The sequence below is a fragment of the Ursus americanus genome, chromosome 29 (assembly GCF_024610735.1).
Source record: "Ursus americanus isolate L20-20 chromosome 29, mUrsAme1.1.p, whole genome shotgun sequence".
NCBI classification, from domain to species: domain Eukaryota; kingdom Metazoa; phylum Chordata; class Mammalia; order Carnivora; family Ursidae; genus Ursus; species Ursus americanus.
Genome location: NC_142155.1, coordinates 10,534,970 through 10,548,663, shown reverse-complemented (window position 1 = coordinate 10,548,663; position 13,694 = coordinate 10,534,970). Strand labels below are relative to the sequence as shown.

General features: G+C 42.2%; 1 protein-coding gene across 5 annotated transcripts in view; it reads left to right on the top strand.

Moving 5' to 3' along the window:
- Positions 1 to 598: 598 nt before the first annotated feature.
- Positions 599 to 13,694, top strand: part of KCNQ5 (potassium voltage-gated channel subfamily Q member 5) — a 489,286-nt gene continuing 476,190 nt past the window's right edge. The window contains exon 1 of one of the 5 annotated variants that reach the window (XM_087856952.1): positions 599 to 2,271. In XM_087856952.1, the coding sequence (XP_087713078.1) occupies positions 1,865 to 2,271 (407 nt within the window). In that variant the 5' untranslated portion in view covers positions 599 to 1,864. The remainder of the gene's footprint in view (positions 2,272 to 13,694) is intronic. The other 4 variants (XM_087856950.1, XM_087856951.1, XM_045803651.2 and 1 more) reach the window with 4 other exon arrangements.

The following is a 13,694-nucleotide window of genomic DNA, read 5'->3' as shown; positions in this document are numbered from 1 at the left end:
AGAGTGACTCTGGATATTGGTGCTTGGCGCACAGTCACGTGGCACCGCTGCCAGCTGCATCGAGCGGCTCCGAGCTAGTGTCCGCCGCGGAGAGAGTGGGGAGAAGGAGGGAGGGAAGCAGGGTCCTGCGGGTGACCAGGAGCGGGGGAGAGGGCTTCGCGCAAATAAGCGTAACAATACAAAGTAAAAGAAAGTCAAAGTAAAGCATTTAAATGGAGCTACTGCCACAGGCAGAAAGCTGCCGCGGGCGTGGGTGTGTGTACTGGAGGGAGTTGAGAGAGTATCTCTGAGGGGCGGAGACAGCTGAAATAAGGCTTTTGCTTTAGTATTGCCTCGGTTTCAGGCTTCTAGAAGGAAATCACTACCTGCTCTGGCTTTGTGGTGGAACCTTAGTTCTTCAGTTTAACTTGGTGGTTGTTTTCTTTCGTATTTTGGTGGGGTGTGGGGCTGGGGGGAGAATCCACGCTGTTGGAAGAAGTTCCCAAGCCTGGCTTCCTTTCAGTTTCCCCACTCTTGACTGTGAGGTTTAACTGCTTGTGCTTTATAACGCTGTGTTGAAGGCCGGAGGCCGAAGCCAGTGGCACCGTGGCCTCCCTCCTCGCCCAGGGCGCGCACGCTTTGGGTCGCCAGAGCGTCAGAGGTGGGGGGAGACTCAGCCAGTCCTAACTCGCCACACGTCTCTCACCGTGTAAGGTACAGCCTACAGGGGTGGGGTGAGGACCCCGAGAAGCTGGTGTTCTGGGCTCCCTGCCCTCCGGGATTTTTCTCCCAGACGCTGGGCCCGCCGCTGCCACTGCCGAGACTTAACAGTTTTATGACTTTTTCGGACTTAAATGGAAATTTCTTAAGGGAACCCAGTTCGCTCTCCCATGCTTCGCGTCGCTGTCAGGCGGAGCCCCTGGGCAACAACTCGTTAACTGATGAGGAGCCACTTTGTAGTTTTTATGCCCTCCCCACACTCCACCCCCCGGGCTAGGAAGGAAGACCGGGTATTCGAGGGCTTGCTACCTGATGCTGGGATGGAAAGTCACAGCCCGAAAGCTGGAGTGAGCCGCGGGGAGATGCCCACCCCCCGCCTCTCCGGCTCGGGAGTCGTGTCCTGCAGGTCTGCACACTGAACTGGCAGGGACCGTCCAGCTGTGCGAGAACCCGACCGCCACTGCCGGGAGCATCGGCCCACGCGCCTGGGGACCGGCTGGTACCTGCAGGGCAGGGCTGTTCCCGCTCACACCCCTTGCGCAAGGATGGCAGGACCTGGCGCGGCATCGTAGCGGCCGGAGTGAGCAGAGACCTGCATCTCCAGTTTCTCCTCAGGGCACGAGGCCGACTTACCTTACGGACAGCTCTCAAGCCCCCGAGACAACTAAAGCAAAGTCGCGCCTAGGAGAGGGGCTTCCGAGCCCCGTCCCCTCTGGGGGAGGGGGCGGACGCAGGCTGGGCGTGGGGAATCCAGAGAAGAAAGGGGGAGCCTGGGGCTGGGTGTGCGCGCGTGGGAGCGCGCCTCGGAGCGCCCCGCACTCCCTCGGTCCAGCCCTGGGGGCACTTGGGAAGGAGGGAGTGATAGCTGCGGGAATAAGAGGGAGCAAGAGAAACCCTCTCAAAGTGACGCCCCAGAGAGGTCCTGATTTCGATTTGGACCTAAAGACTGCTAGAAATTGGGCCTCCTTAGCACACCCCTCTCCGCCCCCACCCTGAAGCCCTGGCGGTGTGCTGGCTGCTTGCTTCCCCGCCCCTAGCTCGGAGGTCGCGGGCCGGCGGGCGCTCCGTCGGCCACGGCTTCCTCCTCGAAACCCGCCCGCGCGCATGAGGCCGCTGCCCCCACCACAGGCACTGGCGCCCCCCTCGCGGTGCCCGTGGTGATGCCATGCCCCGCCACCACGCGGGAGGAGAGGAGGGCGGCGCCGCCGGGCTCTGGGTGAAGAGCGGCGCGGCGGCGGCGGCGGCGGGCGGGGGGCGCCTGGGCAGCGGCATGAAGGATGTGGAGTCGGGCCGGGGCAGGGTGCTGCTGAACTCAGCCGCCGCCAGGGGCGACGGCCTGCTGCTGCTGGGCACCCGCGCGGCCGCGCTCGGCGGCGGCGGCGGCAGCGGCGGCGGCCTGAGGGAGAGCCGCCGGGGCAAGCAGGGGGCCCGGATGAGCCTGCTGGGGAAGCCGCTCTCGTACACCAGTAGCCAGAGCTGCCGGCGCAACGTCAAGTACCGGCGGGTGCAGAACTATCTGTACAACGTGCTGGAGAGACCCCGCGGCTGGGCGTTCATCTACCACGCGTTCGTGTGAGTACCCGCGGCCCCCGCGCGCCCCCCGCCATGCCTGCTCCGGGGGTCTGTATGCTTGGCCCCCTGGGACGCGCTCCGCGCCCACGCCCTGGCCCGGCGCGCGCGCGAGCACACACACACTCTCTCACACACTCGCGCGCGCACACGTGGTGGCTTTTATTTCTTTGCACGTGTTTATGGTCTTCCTCCTAGAGCCTTCCACCTCCCTCAGCCCCACCTCCTCCACCTCTACAGATTTTACCGTCTCCCCGAACACACCCAATGAGCTGCCCCGCAGTTTTAGGCACCGAAGGCGTGAGCCAGGCAGACCTGGGACTTAGGCTGCGCGGTTAATGGGGAGCGATTAGGTCCCGAGATACGTAAATTTCAACCGCGAGGGGCGCCCGGGAGCTGGGAAAGGCAAAGGGAGGACGTGCGCCGGTGTGAGGCTTTTGAGTGTATTGGAGAGGTTAGGAGGTGATGGTAGGGTTGCACCGGGTGGTGAGAGGAGAAACGAAGGGCTGGGTCCTCAGCCCTGGGGCGGAGCTGGGGAAGCTGCTACTTGGTGGGGAAAGCAGCTAGGTTTTAAGTGCGCCCGGAAACACGCCTCGCCACCACCTCCACCACTAACGGAAAAGCTGTCAATGCGTGTAGCCCTTCCTGCCACAGAGGTGGCCAAGGTCTAGAAAAGGAGAGCTGGGCGGGGCGAGGTGATGCTCCCGCCCAGCGGCAGAGGCCAGTGGTGAGCCTGGGGCTCAGGATCCCCGGCCAGAGTGCAATAGCAAACGCGCAAATGGGCCACCTGGGATCAGGCGGTGGGTTAAGTAGGCATTTGTGCCGCTGAGTCAAAGTGTCTGTGTGTGTGTGTGTGTGTGCGCGCGCGTGTGTGTAAGTAAGCCTTCACCATCTAGCAGAGAATGCTTAATGAGAAAATGATTGGAAGCAAATGTTTATTTTTCCCTTAGGCATTTAAAACCTTTCAGTGGCTTTAAAGTTTACTACTGTTTTCCCCACAAGGTCCATTCATTCAGTCTCCTGTTAGAGTTAGGTTTATCTGGACGTTTTAAGGTAGTCTTTATGCCGTTATATCCTAATTATTTCTTTTTACTTCTTATTTTTTCGTCTTTTCCTGTTTTTTTTTTTTCTTTCTCCTGCTTCTTTATGTTAAAATGAAATATAAAGACATCAGCCTTAGGAGACCTGTAGAGAAAAGTTGCAGGCACTCACTGTTCGGTTCCTTGTTTCCTAGTAAAATAGGTTTTGAACATGTGAATTAGGTTTCTTTTAGAAGTGAGGCATGTCACCCAAACATAGCTCTCACCTGGGATGGAGGATTGGCGTCAACAACAGAAGCACCTTTTAAATAAATGGAAGAAGGGGCTGGTTTTGTAAATAGGTGAACCTGGAATTTGACCACATAGGAGTCAGGAAATTGGTGGAGTCTACAATCCGTGGGGCTCTGGTGTCTGGAAAATTTTACAGTCTCAGATTGATGTGAATATGTAGCATTAGGTAGAATATTCCAGCCAACTTTCCATCTTACAGTGTACACAAGGAGAACGTTGTGTAGCATCATTATTACATCAAACGGTATAACTTTTACTATTCACTTAATGTAAGATTCACATTGATTTAGATGCGGTTATTGTAATAAATGATAGACATAGATACTACAGATTCTTTTCGTGTTTGTCCTTTCTGAGTTGATACATATATTTAATCCTGTTACCTATTGAGCCTGATAAATTATTTTAACGTGTCAGGATCTACTAAAGCATTTAGCAATAACAATCTATGCTCAATTTGGCAGCAAAATATATACTGTATGGAAAATGACTTTTTCCCCCCCAAGAGTATGCTCAGGATATTTGTAGATTTGAATTTACAGTATGATGCCATTTGTGAGTTTTAATTTTTGGTAAGTTATGCACTGTATATTTGGAGAGAGAAGCAACTTTGGCTGATGCTCATGCTTTGCATCTCCTAAGTTTTGCCCTTGAAAATGAGTGAGGACTTACTGTAATACGGCATTTTCTTTTCAATATGTTAATGTTTAACAGATTTTTATGGCCTTACAGAATTTAAAATTTTTAAGAAGTGATTTTTCAAGAGACTCAAGTTTGGATAATTCTCTACTCATCAGATTTTTATCAGCCTATCAATGGGTTTAGTGGTAGATTGAAATAAATTATGTGCTTGTCAATACCATGTGCTGGTAGGAAGTTTTGCTTTATACATTTCTAGAGTCTGAAGCTGTAATGCTTGAGCAATTAGATAGGGGTGCTAGATCCACATTAGCAGGTAGAGGGAATGGCTAGCATCATCTTCTGGGAGGATTCTGCACAACTATAGCCCACCCCGAGGGACAAGCCATCTTTGCAGTTGCTGCGTACAGTTTATTTAGAAAGCTGGACTTTACACATTCAGTGAATAAAAGAAAGTTACTTTGAGCTGAAAGTCTAACAAGACCATTAATAATAAAGGAAATTATATGAAAACAATTTCTAAAGCAGTGTAACTAACTAATTCCCTGCCAGCGTGGGAATCCCCAAATCTTACTTTAATAACAGTTTTTGTAACACATTAATGTTCTTGCCAAGAGCAAGTGCAATGTGATTAATGAGGTACTTCAGGGATGGATTTACATGGTCTACCAGTGTTTTCACTGCCAAGAAGCAAGAAAAATTTGTTTAAAGTTATGTTTCAGGTAAAGAAAAGTTTCTGTTAAATATGGAAAAATCATTATTATAATGGTATTTTAATGGTATAAAATGTATTTCCAAGTGTAGATATCCTAATCTACTGATGAGATGTCTGGCAAAAGCAGGAGATGACCTACTCCAAATACTTTCTTCCAATTTTTGTAAATTAGAGGGATTAGGAGAGTCTGTTCCCTTGCTCTTCTTTAGGATTTACCAGACAGCTGTGATTCCTCATTTCCTGTCTTCAGCTGTTCTTTAGTTTAATAGATGAGTTATTCAGATATGAGGTGATATATTTCTTTGAAGGTTGTTTGTTCATCTTAAATTCATATTCTTTTTAGGAAAAGTTTAGAAGAATAATGGTTGTAGAACACATGATGGGCTTCATTTGCATTGATACAATAAATGTGGCTCTGGCATAGGAAACAGGTGACAGATATCTGTAACTCCTTACTTTGTCCAATATATCTTTGCCTGGTATAATGCCATGGATCAGAATTTCTAGATATTTTAAACTAGAAGAAATAGTCCAGTCACCCAAGCTACGAATTTGCAAGTCATCCTTAACACCTTTATTTTTGTGTATTAAATTCTGTGTATTCACTTTATAAATATTTTTCATATCTAGTCCCTTCTCTCCTTTGCTGTCGTTACTATCCCTCTCTGTTTCTCAGTATCCCTCCATTGGATTATTTGTAATATTCTCTTGCTTAATCATCCAGCTTCTGTTCTCAGCCTTCCAGCTTTCCACCCTGGCACCGTAGTGTTTTCCCTAAAATGTAAATCTTATCGTGTCATCCCCTTGCCTATAATCTTTGTGGTGAGGGTCAAAAATGGAAATTAAGTAGATTGAGGAGGGTTAAGAGTTGGGAAAATGGAGACAATAGTGTAAGTTAACCAAATTCCTTGGGACAGTACACAGGATACTTTATGACATGGCCTCTGTCCATCTTTCTTTCTTCACCTCTGTACATTCAGGGGCCCAGCCTTCCTCAATTACTCCATCCTGTGTCTCAATGCTATGCCTTTGCTCATGCTGTTTCCTTTACTTCTTGCCACTCTGTGCACTCTGGCTAACTCCCATTGTTTCTTCAAAACACAGTTTAAGGATTGCTTCCTCTTAGGCACATCTCCCCACTGCCAGAATAATTTAGGTGCCCCCTGTCTTAGGCTTCATGGCACTTCAGCATGTCATTGTAATGGTGCTTGTCCCACTGTTTTCACTGTGAGCTACTTGGTCTGGCTCTCCCACAGGAGGGCAAACTTCCCACACAGAAAATCTCCTACTATCTCTGAATCCCAAACACCTAGCAAGATGCCTTGTACCTAGTAGACCCTCAATAAATGCTTGTTTAATGAGTAAGTAAATAAATTTCCTTAGAAGCCTTTCATAAAGGAGTTGCAGAGTGAACTAAAGTTGGTTGAACTACTAAATCTTTTTTATTTTCTTAGAAGATACTGATGATTCGTTCTGAGGAGAAAGTATGGGGGCTAGAAGTAGGAGACCATTACTTTGCTTCCATCTTTCCCACTAATTAGCTTTGTGACTTGGAATAAGCCATTTTACCCTTGGGTCTCCAAATCTTTATCTGTGAAATGGACACATCAGTGTCCAGTGTTTGTGATCCAGCCAAGACGGTGGAGGATACTGCAGATTGTCTAATATTCTAGAGTAAATAGGGAAGGTATATTTGTAATGAGAAGGGATCTGATCTTTTTTTTATCATTTCCCTTCATTTTTGAGCTGCAGGACCACCTCCTAAATGGTCACTTTAACTTTACTCCTAACTCCTTTAACTTTGCTCCTAACTCCTGTGAGTCCTGTGTGCCACATAGTAACCAAAGTGATCTTTCTAAAGAGTTAACTGGACACATCCCTCCTAGGCTTGGAGGAGGAATAGTTTGTTGGCTGTCACTACCCAATTCCTTAAAGGCAGGGACTCTTTCCATCTTGTCCTCTGCTGTATCACCAGCACTTACAACAGTTCTGCCACATAGAAGATGCTCATACATACAGATTGATCCACTTACTGTTACCCCCAATCTCCAAAATATACCACTGGTTTCCTGGGTGGAAAATGAGATTTCACACTATTGGTAACTCCCTGTGTCAGGACTCAATCAGACCCAAAGAATGACCTTATTATTTATATGTATATTCTATTCGGAATTAGGTCTATGTCCTTAGAAATTGATGCTTGCATTTTATTTTTACTCCTGTATTCCTTAAAAATCACTTACTTCCCTTACATGTAGAGAGGGCTTATACAAGTTATACTGCCTTATACCTTGCTAATATGGTAACATAAAATGCTACATATATTCTTCAAATCAGTCTGTTTTCAGAAATTTAAACAATGCTGCAGTATTTGGGATCATATTGCAATTAGAAATGTTGAAAGTGTTAAAATATGAGCATTAGAAATATGGCCTAAGAGAAATAAAATCTAAGAATATTTCAAAATGGAATGAAGTTTTGATATAAGAAACACTATAAACAAGGAAGATTGCCAGCAGCCTTTTGATAATTGCTTGCAAAGAAATGGTGCCAGTTTTAATTTTTAATTGCAAATGGCTATTTTGGCAGATGAAAATGCCAGCAGAGCATGTTTTATCCTAGCCCAGTGGTGTGAAACTACTTAAAGTCCAATTGTTGAATAGCCGCAGTTCAGTTATGTTTAATGATTTGTAGATGTTTCCATTTTAATTTCCTTTTCTTCAACTATTTACAAGTATGCCATTTGAACTTTTATTTTGTTGCAACCTGGGAGACAGATTAGCCATGCATCTGCTTTTCTTCATAAGTACTGAAATTCTTTGATGGGACTCAAGAGTTTTGGCTTATTCTTTTGATCCTTTGTTATCAGTTTGTCCAAAGAATGAGTTTCCTAAATGTTATTGAAGTCATCTAATTCTAAATTTAAAAATAGTTTGAACTTTTATATATGTATATATATGCACACATATATGCTACATGAACAAATGCACACACAATATGTATATACACACAGAGTATCATTTAGCAGAGAACTTGTTAATGCAAATATTTACATTTCTTTTTACTCCTCTAAAAGTAAATAAGACATTTGAATAAAATGCAGTTTAAAAATAAAGAGAATCTTAAAGTTACTCTTGGCGATATGGAGATTGTATCATAATTTGAAAGCTATTTCAGTGTATATAAACACTTTTTACAAACTCAGTCAAAGTGTTCGTTGCTTCCATTTACCAGTGAGGTAATTCTAGAATCTCTACTCCTTCACTCAGTGGCAAGATGATCTTTTACAATCATGTTATTATTTCTCTTTTCTTTTTTTTAATAGTTCAGTATAATATTTAATTAATAGCCATTATGTGAATCAGTTAATGTGCTGTATACTGGTGGTTCAAAAAAGGGAACGATGTGGCTGGCCCTTGACCTCAAGGAAATTCCATTAGGGAATATGATTACATTTGGATTCAGTTATCCGAGTTACTGATTTGATGCCTATGAACAAGTTACTGCCAGTACTCTCTACTAAATCTGTAAAAAAGACATAATAATATTCCATCAAAGTATTATGGCATCATGTATATTATATATGTGTATAATCACACTTGGCATGGTGACATTAAAACTAGAGAGAAAAATAGAAATAACGTAGCGGGAGGCTATATTGCTACATTAGAGGCCCAGGATTTTATCCTGTAGGTAATAGGCAGTCTTTGAGGTAGGTGGAGTTTGGGTAGGTAATAATGATTTTGAATTTCCATTTTAGATTGGTCACTCTGTCAGTTCTATTAATGCTGGCCTGAAAGGAACAAACTGGAGGTAGGAGATCTTTTGAAATGTTGTTTCAACTTAGGCAAGAGATAATTTGGACTTGGATTGGGGCAATGTAGTAAAGATGGAGAAAAAACATGATGGTGGAGTTGAAATATGTTAGTGATGTAGTGAATTATGGAAAATGAAGAAAGATTAGTTATTTCTGGATTCCTGGTTTGGGTGGTTGGCTAGAAAGTGGGGGCCATTAACTGAGATCACGAAAACAGATGGGACAACAGGATGAGTGGAATGTTAGGGGGTGATAAAATGAATTTAGCTTCGGAGATGTTGAGCTTTTTGTGACTGGGACTTCCAACTATATATTTCCAGCAACTGTGAATAAAGATTTAAAAGACATAAAAACGTAGACAGGAGTTAAAAATACAAGGAATGCGTGTAAAGAAGGCAGTAGCTAAAGGATGGAAACCTGAGGATTACCAACATATAAAGGGTAAGCAGAGGAAATAGGGGGCATTTAATGGGATAGACAGCAAGGTGTAAGGAAACACTAGACAAAAAGATGGTCAGATGGTCATGGAAACCAAGGATATATTCCAAAAAAGAGTCAGCTATGAAATGTAGACAGTCATTTAGTAAGATAAGGACCATGGAGTTACTATTAGATCTGGTAATGTGGAAGTCCTCAGGGATTTTTTAAACGCACCAATTGTTCACTTTCAGTGAAGTGGTTAGGGCAGAAGTCAGAATGCTCTTAATCGAGAAATGAGTCAGAAATGAAGAGAGGAAACAGTAAATGTAAGCCATATATTCAGTTAGTTTAGCAAGAATATAAGAAGAGAGATGGGAACACTAGCTAGAAGGAAATACAAGACTAAAGGGGGAAAGCAGGAGAGGATAAGCTATAGGAAAGAAGATTGTTTACCACCACCAGTAGTCGTTTTAATTATTGATTATGTGCTGGGTGTCGTTCTAAATGCTTTATGCACATCTTCTCTTTTAATCCTCAGAATAGCCCTAAAAGATACTATTAGTATTAATCATCTCCCTTTAACAGATCAGAATACTGAGGTAGGGAGAGGCTCAGTAATCTGTCTGAGGTCAGCCGCTGAATTAATGGCAGAATAGGGTTTTGTACCAAGGCAGAATAGCTGAGAGCCCATATTCTTGGCCACTATATCTTGATTGTGATGATACCCGTGGGCCCAGGGGTCCTCCTGTCAGATAGCATAATTACAAAAACTGCTTTTGGGTTTCATATAGATCACTCTTAGTGATATAGTATATGCACAATAAATATTTGTTGAAGAAAATGACAGTAGTTAAAATCCCTTATGACCTAGTACCAGAGAATCGCATATAATTTAGTAGTACTAGGAATGTTTGTTTCTCTGTCTTCAAATTCTTTTTTTTTTTTTTTAAGATTTTATTTATTTATTCAACAGAGATAGAGACAGCCAGCGAGAGAGGGAACACAAGCAGAGGGAGTGGGAGAGGAAGAAGCAGGCTCCTAGCGGAGGAGCCTGACGTGGGGCTCGATCCCCTAACGCCGGGATCACACCCTGAGCCAAAGGCAGACGCTTAACCACTGTGCCACCCAGGTGCCCTCTGTCTTCAAATTCTAACCAGCTCAAGTTGTAATTTTTCCATAAAGTTTTTCTTGATAGTTCTGGCTTATTTCCTTACCTTTATTAAGCTCCCATAGCTTTTATTATTTGGATCATTTACTTTAGCCCTTAATTACAGTTTTGCATTGTCTTCAAATTGGATCATTTATCAAATTCTTCACAAATAATTTCTGTCTAAAGAAACCTAAGTACCTTCTTTTGTCTTTCTCAGATTTTCATTCTTTATTTTTAATTGAAATTCACCCTGCCTATTGCTACCAATAGGACTATTTGAATCTTATAATCTATTTTTTTCCAAACATGAATTTTAAGTTCTTCTGGTTTAAATTGTACAGCAACTTGTATTGAAGACCTAAATTGCTGTTATAACTTCTTAGTACCATTTCCTATGAACATTAAATTTCTAATTTATACCTTCAGTGCAGAATACCTAAGATTCATTTTGAAGTAATAGAAATTGCTTCTTTTAAGTTGCATAATGGCTGAACATAGAACCATTTGCTCCAAACTGATTTTATAGAATTTTCTTTCTTTAATAAATAAAATATGCTTGTTTTCTTCACACTGATGTAAATACATTTCATTTCTGCTCCATGCTTCCCTCTCTCTCCTCATATATATATATATATTTGTATGTGTATATATATATATATATATACACATATATATGTATATATATTGTATATATGTGTGTGTGTATATATATATATATATTTTTTTTTTTTTTCCGGACATTTCTTCTTTTCTCTTTCCCATTTGTCCCATTGTTCTCCCTCTCCTCCCAAATTAAACTACTCCTAGCTTTTTTGTTTCTTTTTCCTTCCTCTCCATGCCTCTTTCTGGAATGGTGTTTTTGCACGTATCTTTCTGCCATGTTGTATAATTTAATTCTTTCCTCTTAAGCCTGTCTGCTCTTAATCAAGAGATGCATTGACCCTGTAATTGCTTACAAGCTCCAGGAGTGCACTGCGTAAGTAGACTGGACTACCTAATTTACACATCGTACTGCAGTAATTAACAGAGGCCTCCAGAAAGATGTGAGGGTTAGAGAACTTTACTTTTCTTGGAGTTTTAGTTATGCTTAGGTTTCTTAGAAAATAAGGGAGTGAAGTCTTAAAATTGCCCTGAGGTTTTCTAATATCTATTTATTATTTCTGAAATCTGGATATATTCAGACAGATATGCAATAAATCGTTTTTAAAAAATCATATTTTCCATTTTGGAAACTGACCACTATACACAGTTGAGAAATAAATTGAAAATTATTTTTATTCCAGATGGAATTATTACAGAAAAAGGTACATTAAAGAAGTCTAAATCTATTTGTAACATATAGTCGAATAGTGGATAACTTAAAATTACGTAGCACATAGACTGTTACAGTCATTAGGGGTTTCCTTACTCATTGAGCCAAGAAATAGATCTATAATTTGGCAACAGAGAGCTGTAGTTTTCCTCTTTAATTGGGAGATTAAAACATGGACTCAAAATGCAAGTGTCATCAGAGTATATATATGAGATAGAAACCCACGTGTATTTTTTCCTACTTGGAAATTTTTCCAAAGCATAGACCATGTGAAAGCTATTTCCACAACCTTTTATAGAATGGGAACCTTTTTAGGGGTCCCATTTCTCTAAACTGTTTTCTCTAACCCCTGAATGAATCTAGGATTGGATGGAATTGAGAATTTGGATTCTTCTCCTCATGTTTTGAGTTAGTGGATGCATTTCTCAGCTTTCTGATTTGTAAAGTTAGGACATAATTCTTCAATGTTTGTTCAGTAACCTGGCCTCATGCTATGTGTATGGGCCTGAGTAGGAACTATGAGGGCTAAATGGAAATAAAACACAACCTGTTCTCTCAAAGAATTTTTGCTCCAGAAAGATATTAGTTTACTATTTACTGAGCTACAAAAAACATTTCTCTGAATTGAGTTAGGATAAAAGCAAAGTTTGGCCCTTTTCCAGTGGTTTTTAGCTATTGCTCCTATTGAAGGGATTTACAGGGTAAACTCCAGGATCACCATACAAAGAACTGCTGATTGCCAATTCTCTTGACCTCTTGGGAAACTTTGGAGCTGGGTGTTCAATTGCCTGTGCAGGTGGGCGTTCTGTTCAGGGCATTCCCACACAAAGACCAAACACAGGAGTTCCCACTGATCATAGTAATTTTCAAAGAGTAGTAATTAAACTAGTTAAACTAAATGTTCTAGTTAATAAAACATTCTGAGTATGTTTAATTTGCTCCAAAGTATTTTTAAAAATAGAAAAGAAATCAGTGCTGCTTCATAACACTTTGTTTAGGAATGTTATTTTTTTTTCTTCCCAAAATGGCTGAAGAACAATAATGTAAATCAAAAGTTTGTTTTAAAAAAAATCAAATGAAATGCCTTTCTTCAGTATATACTCTAAAGTTTCTAATATTATTAACTTCTTTATTCTGGTACATGGAAGGAAAATATTACACCCAGTTTTCCATGAGGCCTGGAATTCATTCATTCATTCATGCATGCATGCATGCATGTGTTCATTCATTCATTCATTCATTCATTCATTCATTCAGTATTGGGTGCCCACCACATATCATGTCCTTGGAACACTTTGGAAATACTGCTTCCCATTTTATCTACTTTCTCCAGGCGAAATGGCTCTTTTCTTCAATTTAGAGAGTAGCACTTCAGAGTGAAAGTAAGATCAATAAGTGGAAGAATGTGTGTTCATTGTGATCTCCAAGGTGCTCTTCACTCATCTCCTTAAGACTACAGCTGAACCTTCAAATGTATTTCTGAACTAGATAGGCAGTCAGGTTAAGGCATTACAAGGCATGATTAAATTAGTTTTGAATTTGCCATGCCAGATGACAAAATCCTGTGGTTCTGTTTTGCTTCATTAATTGGAAAAGGTAGAGAAACTGAATGGCAATGCCTAAGACTTTGAGGGAACCCATTTATAACCTTTAAGACAGAATCTTGCACCCAAGGAGCATCTACTCTTACTCTTGTGGTCCTTGACAACTAGAAGAAACGACAGTCATTTTGGTTAGGGACAACATTTTACCAAGCTTACACAGTCACATTAGCATCATGTTTTTTGTTTTTGTTTTTGCGTTTAGAGGAAAGCCAGATAAATTCCTCTAGGTTCAGATCCACCAAGGGGTAAACGCAATGTGATGTTTCAGAATGAACTCGAGGAAACGAGCTACCCTAACTAATTATGCTGACTTACTTTAATCTTAAACTGACGTGGTCCTGCAGATCTTCCAAAGGTAGGACAGGAGACACAAACGGAAAGAAAAAAGTATCCAGTCGTCATATTTGTGCCAATCATGGTGACTTCTAGACTATTCAG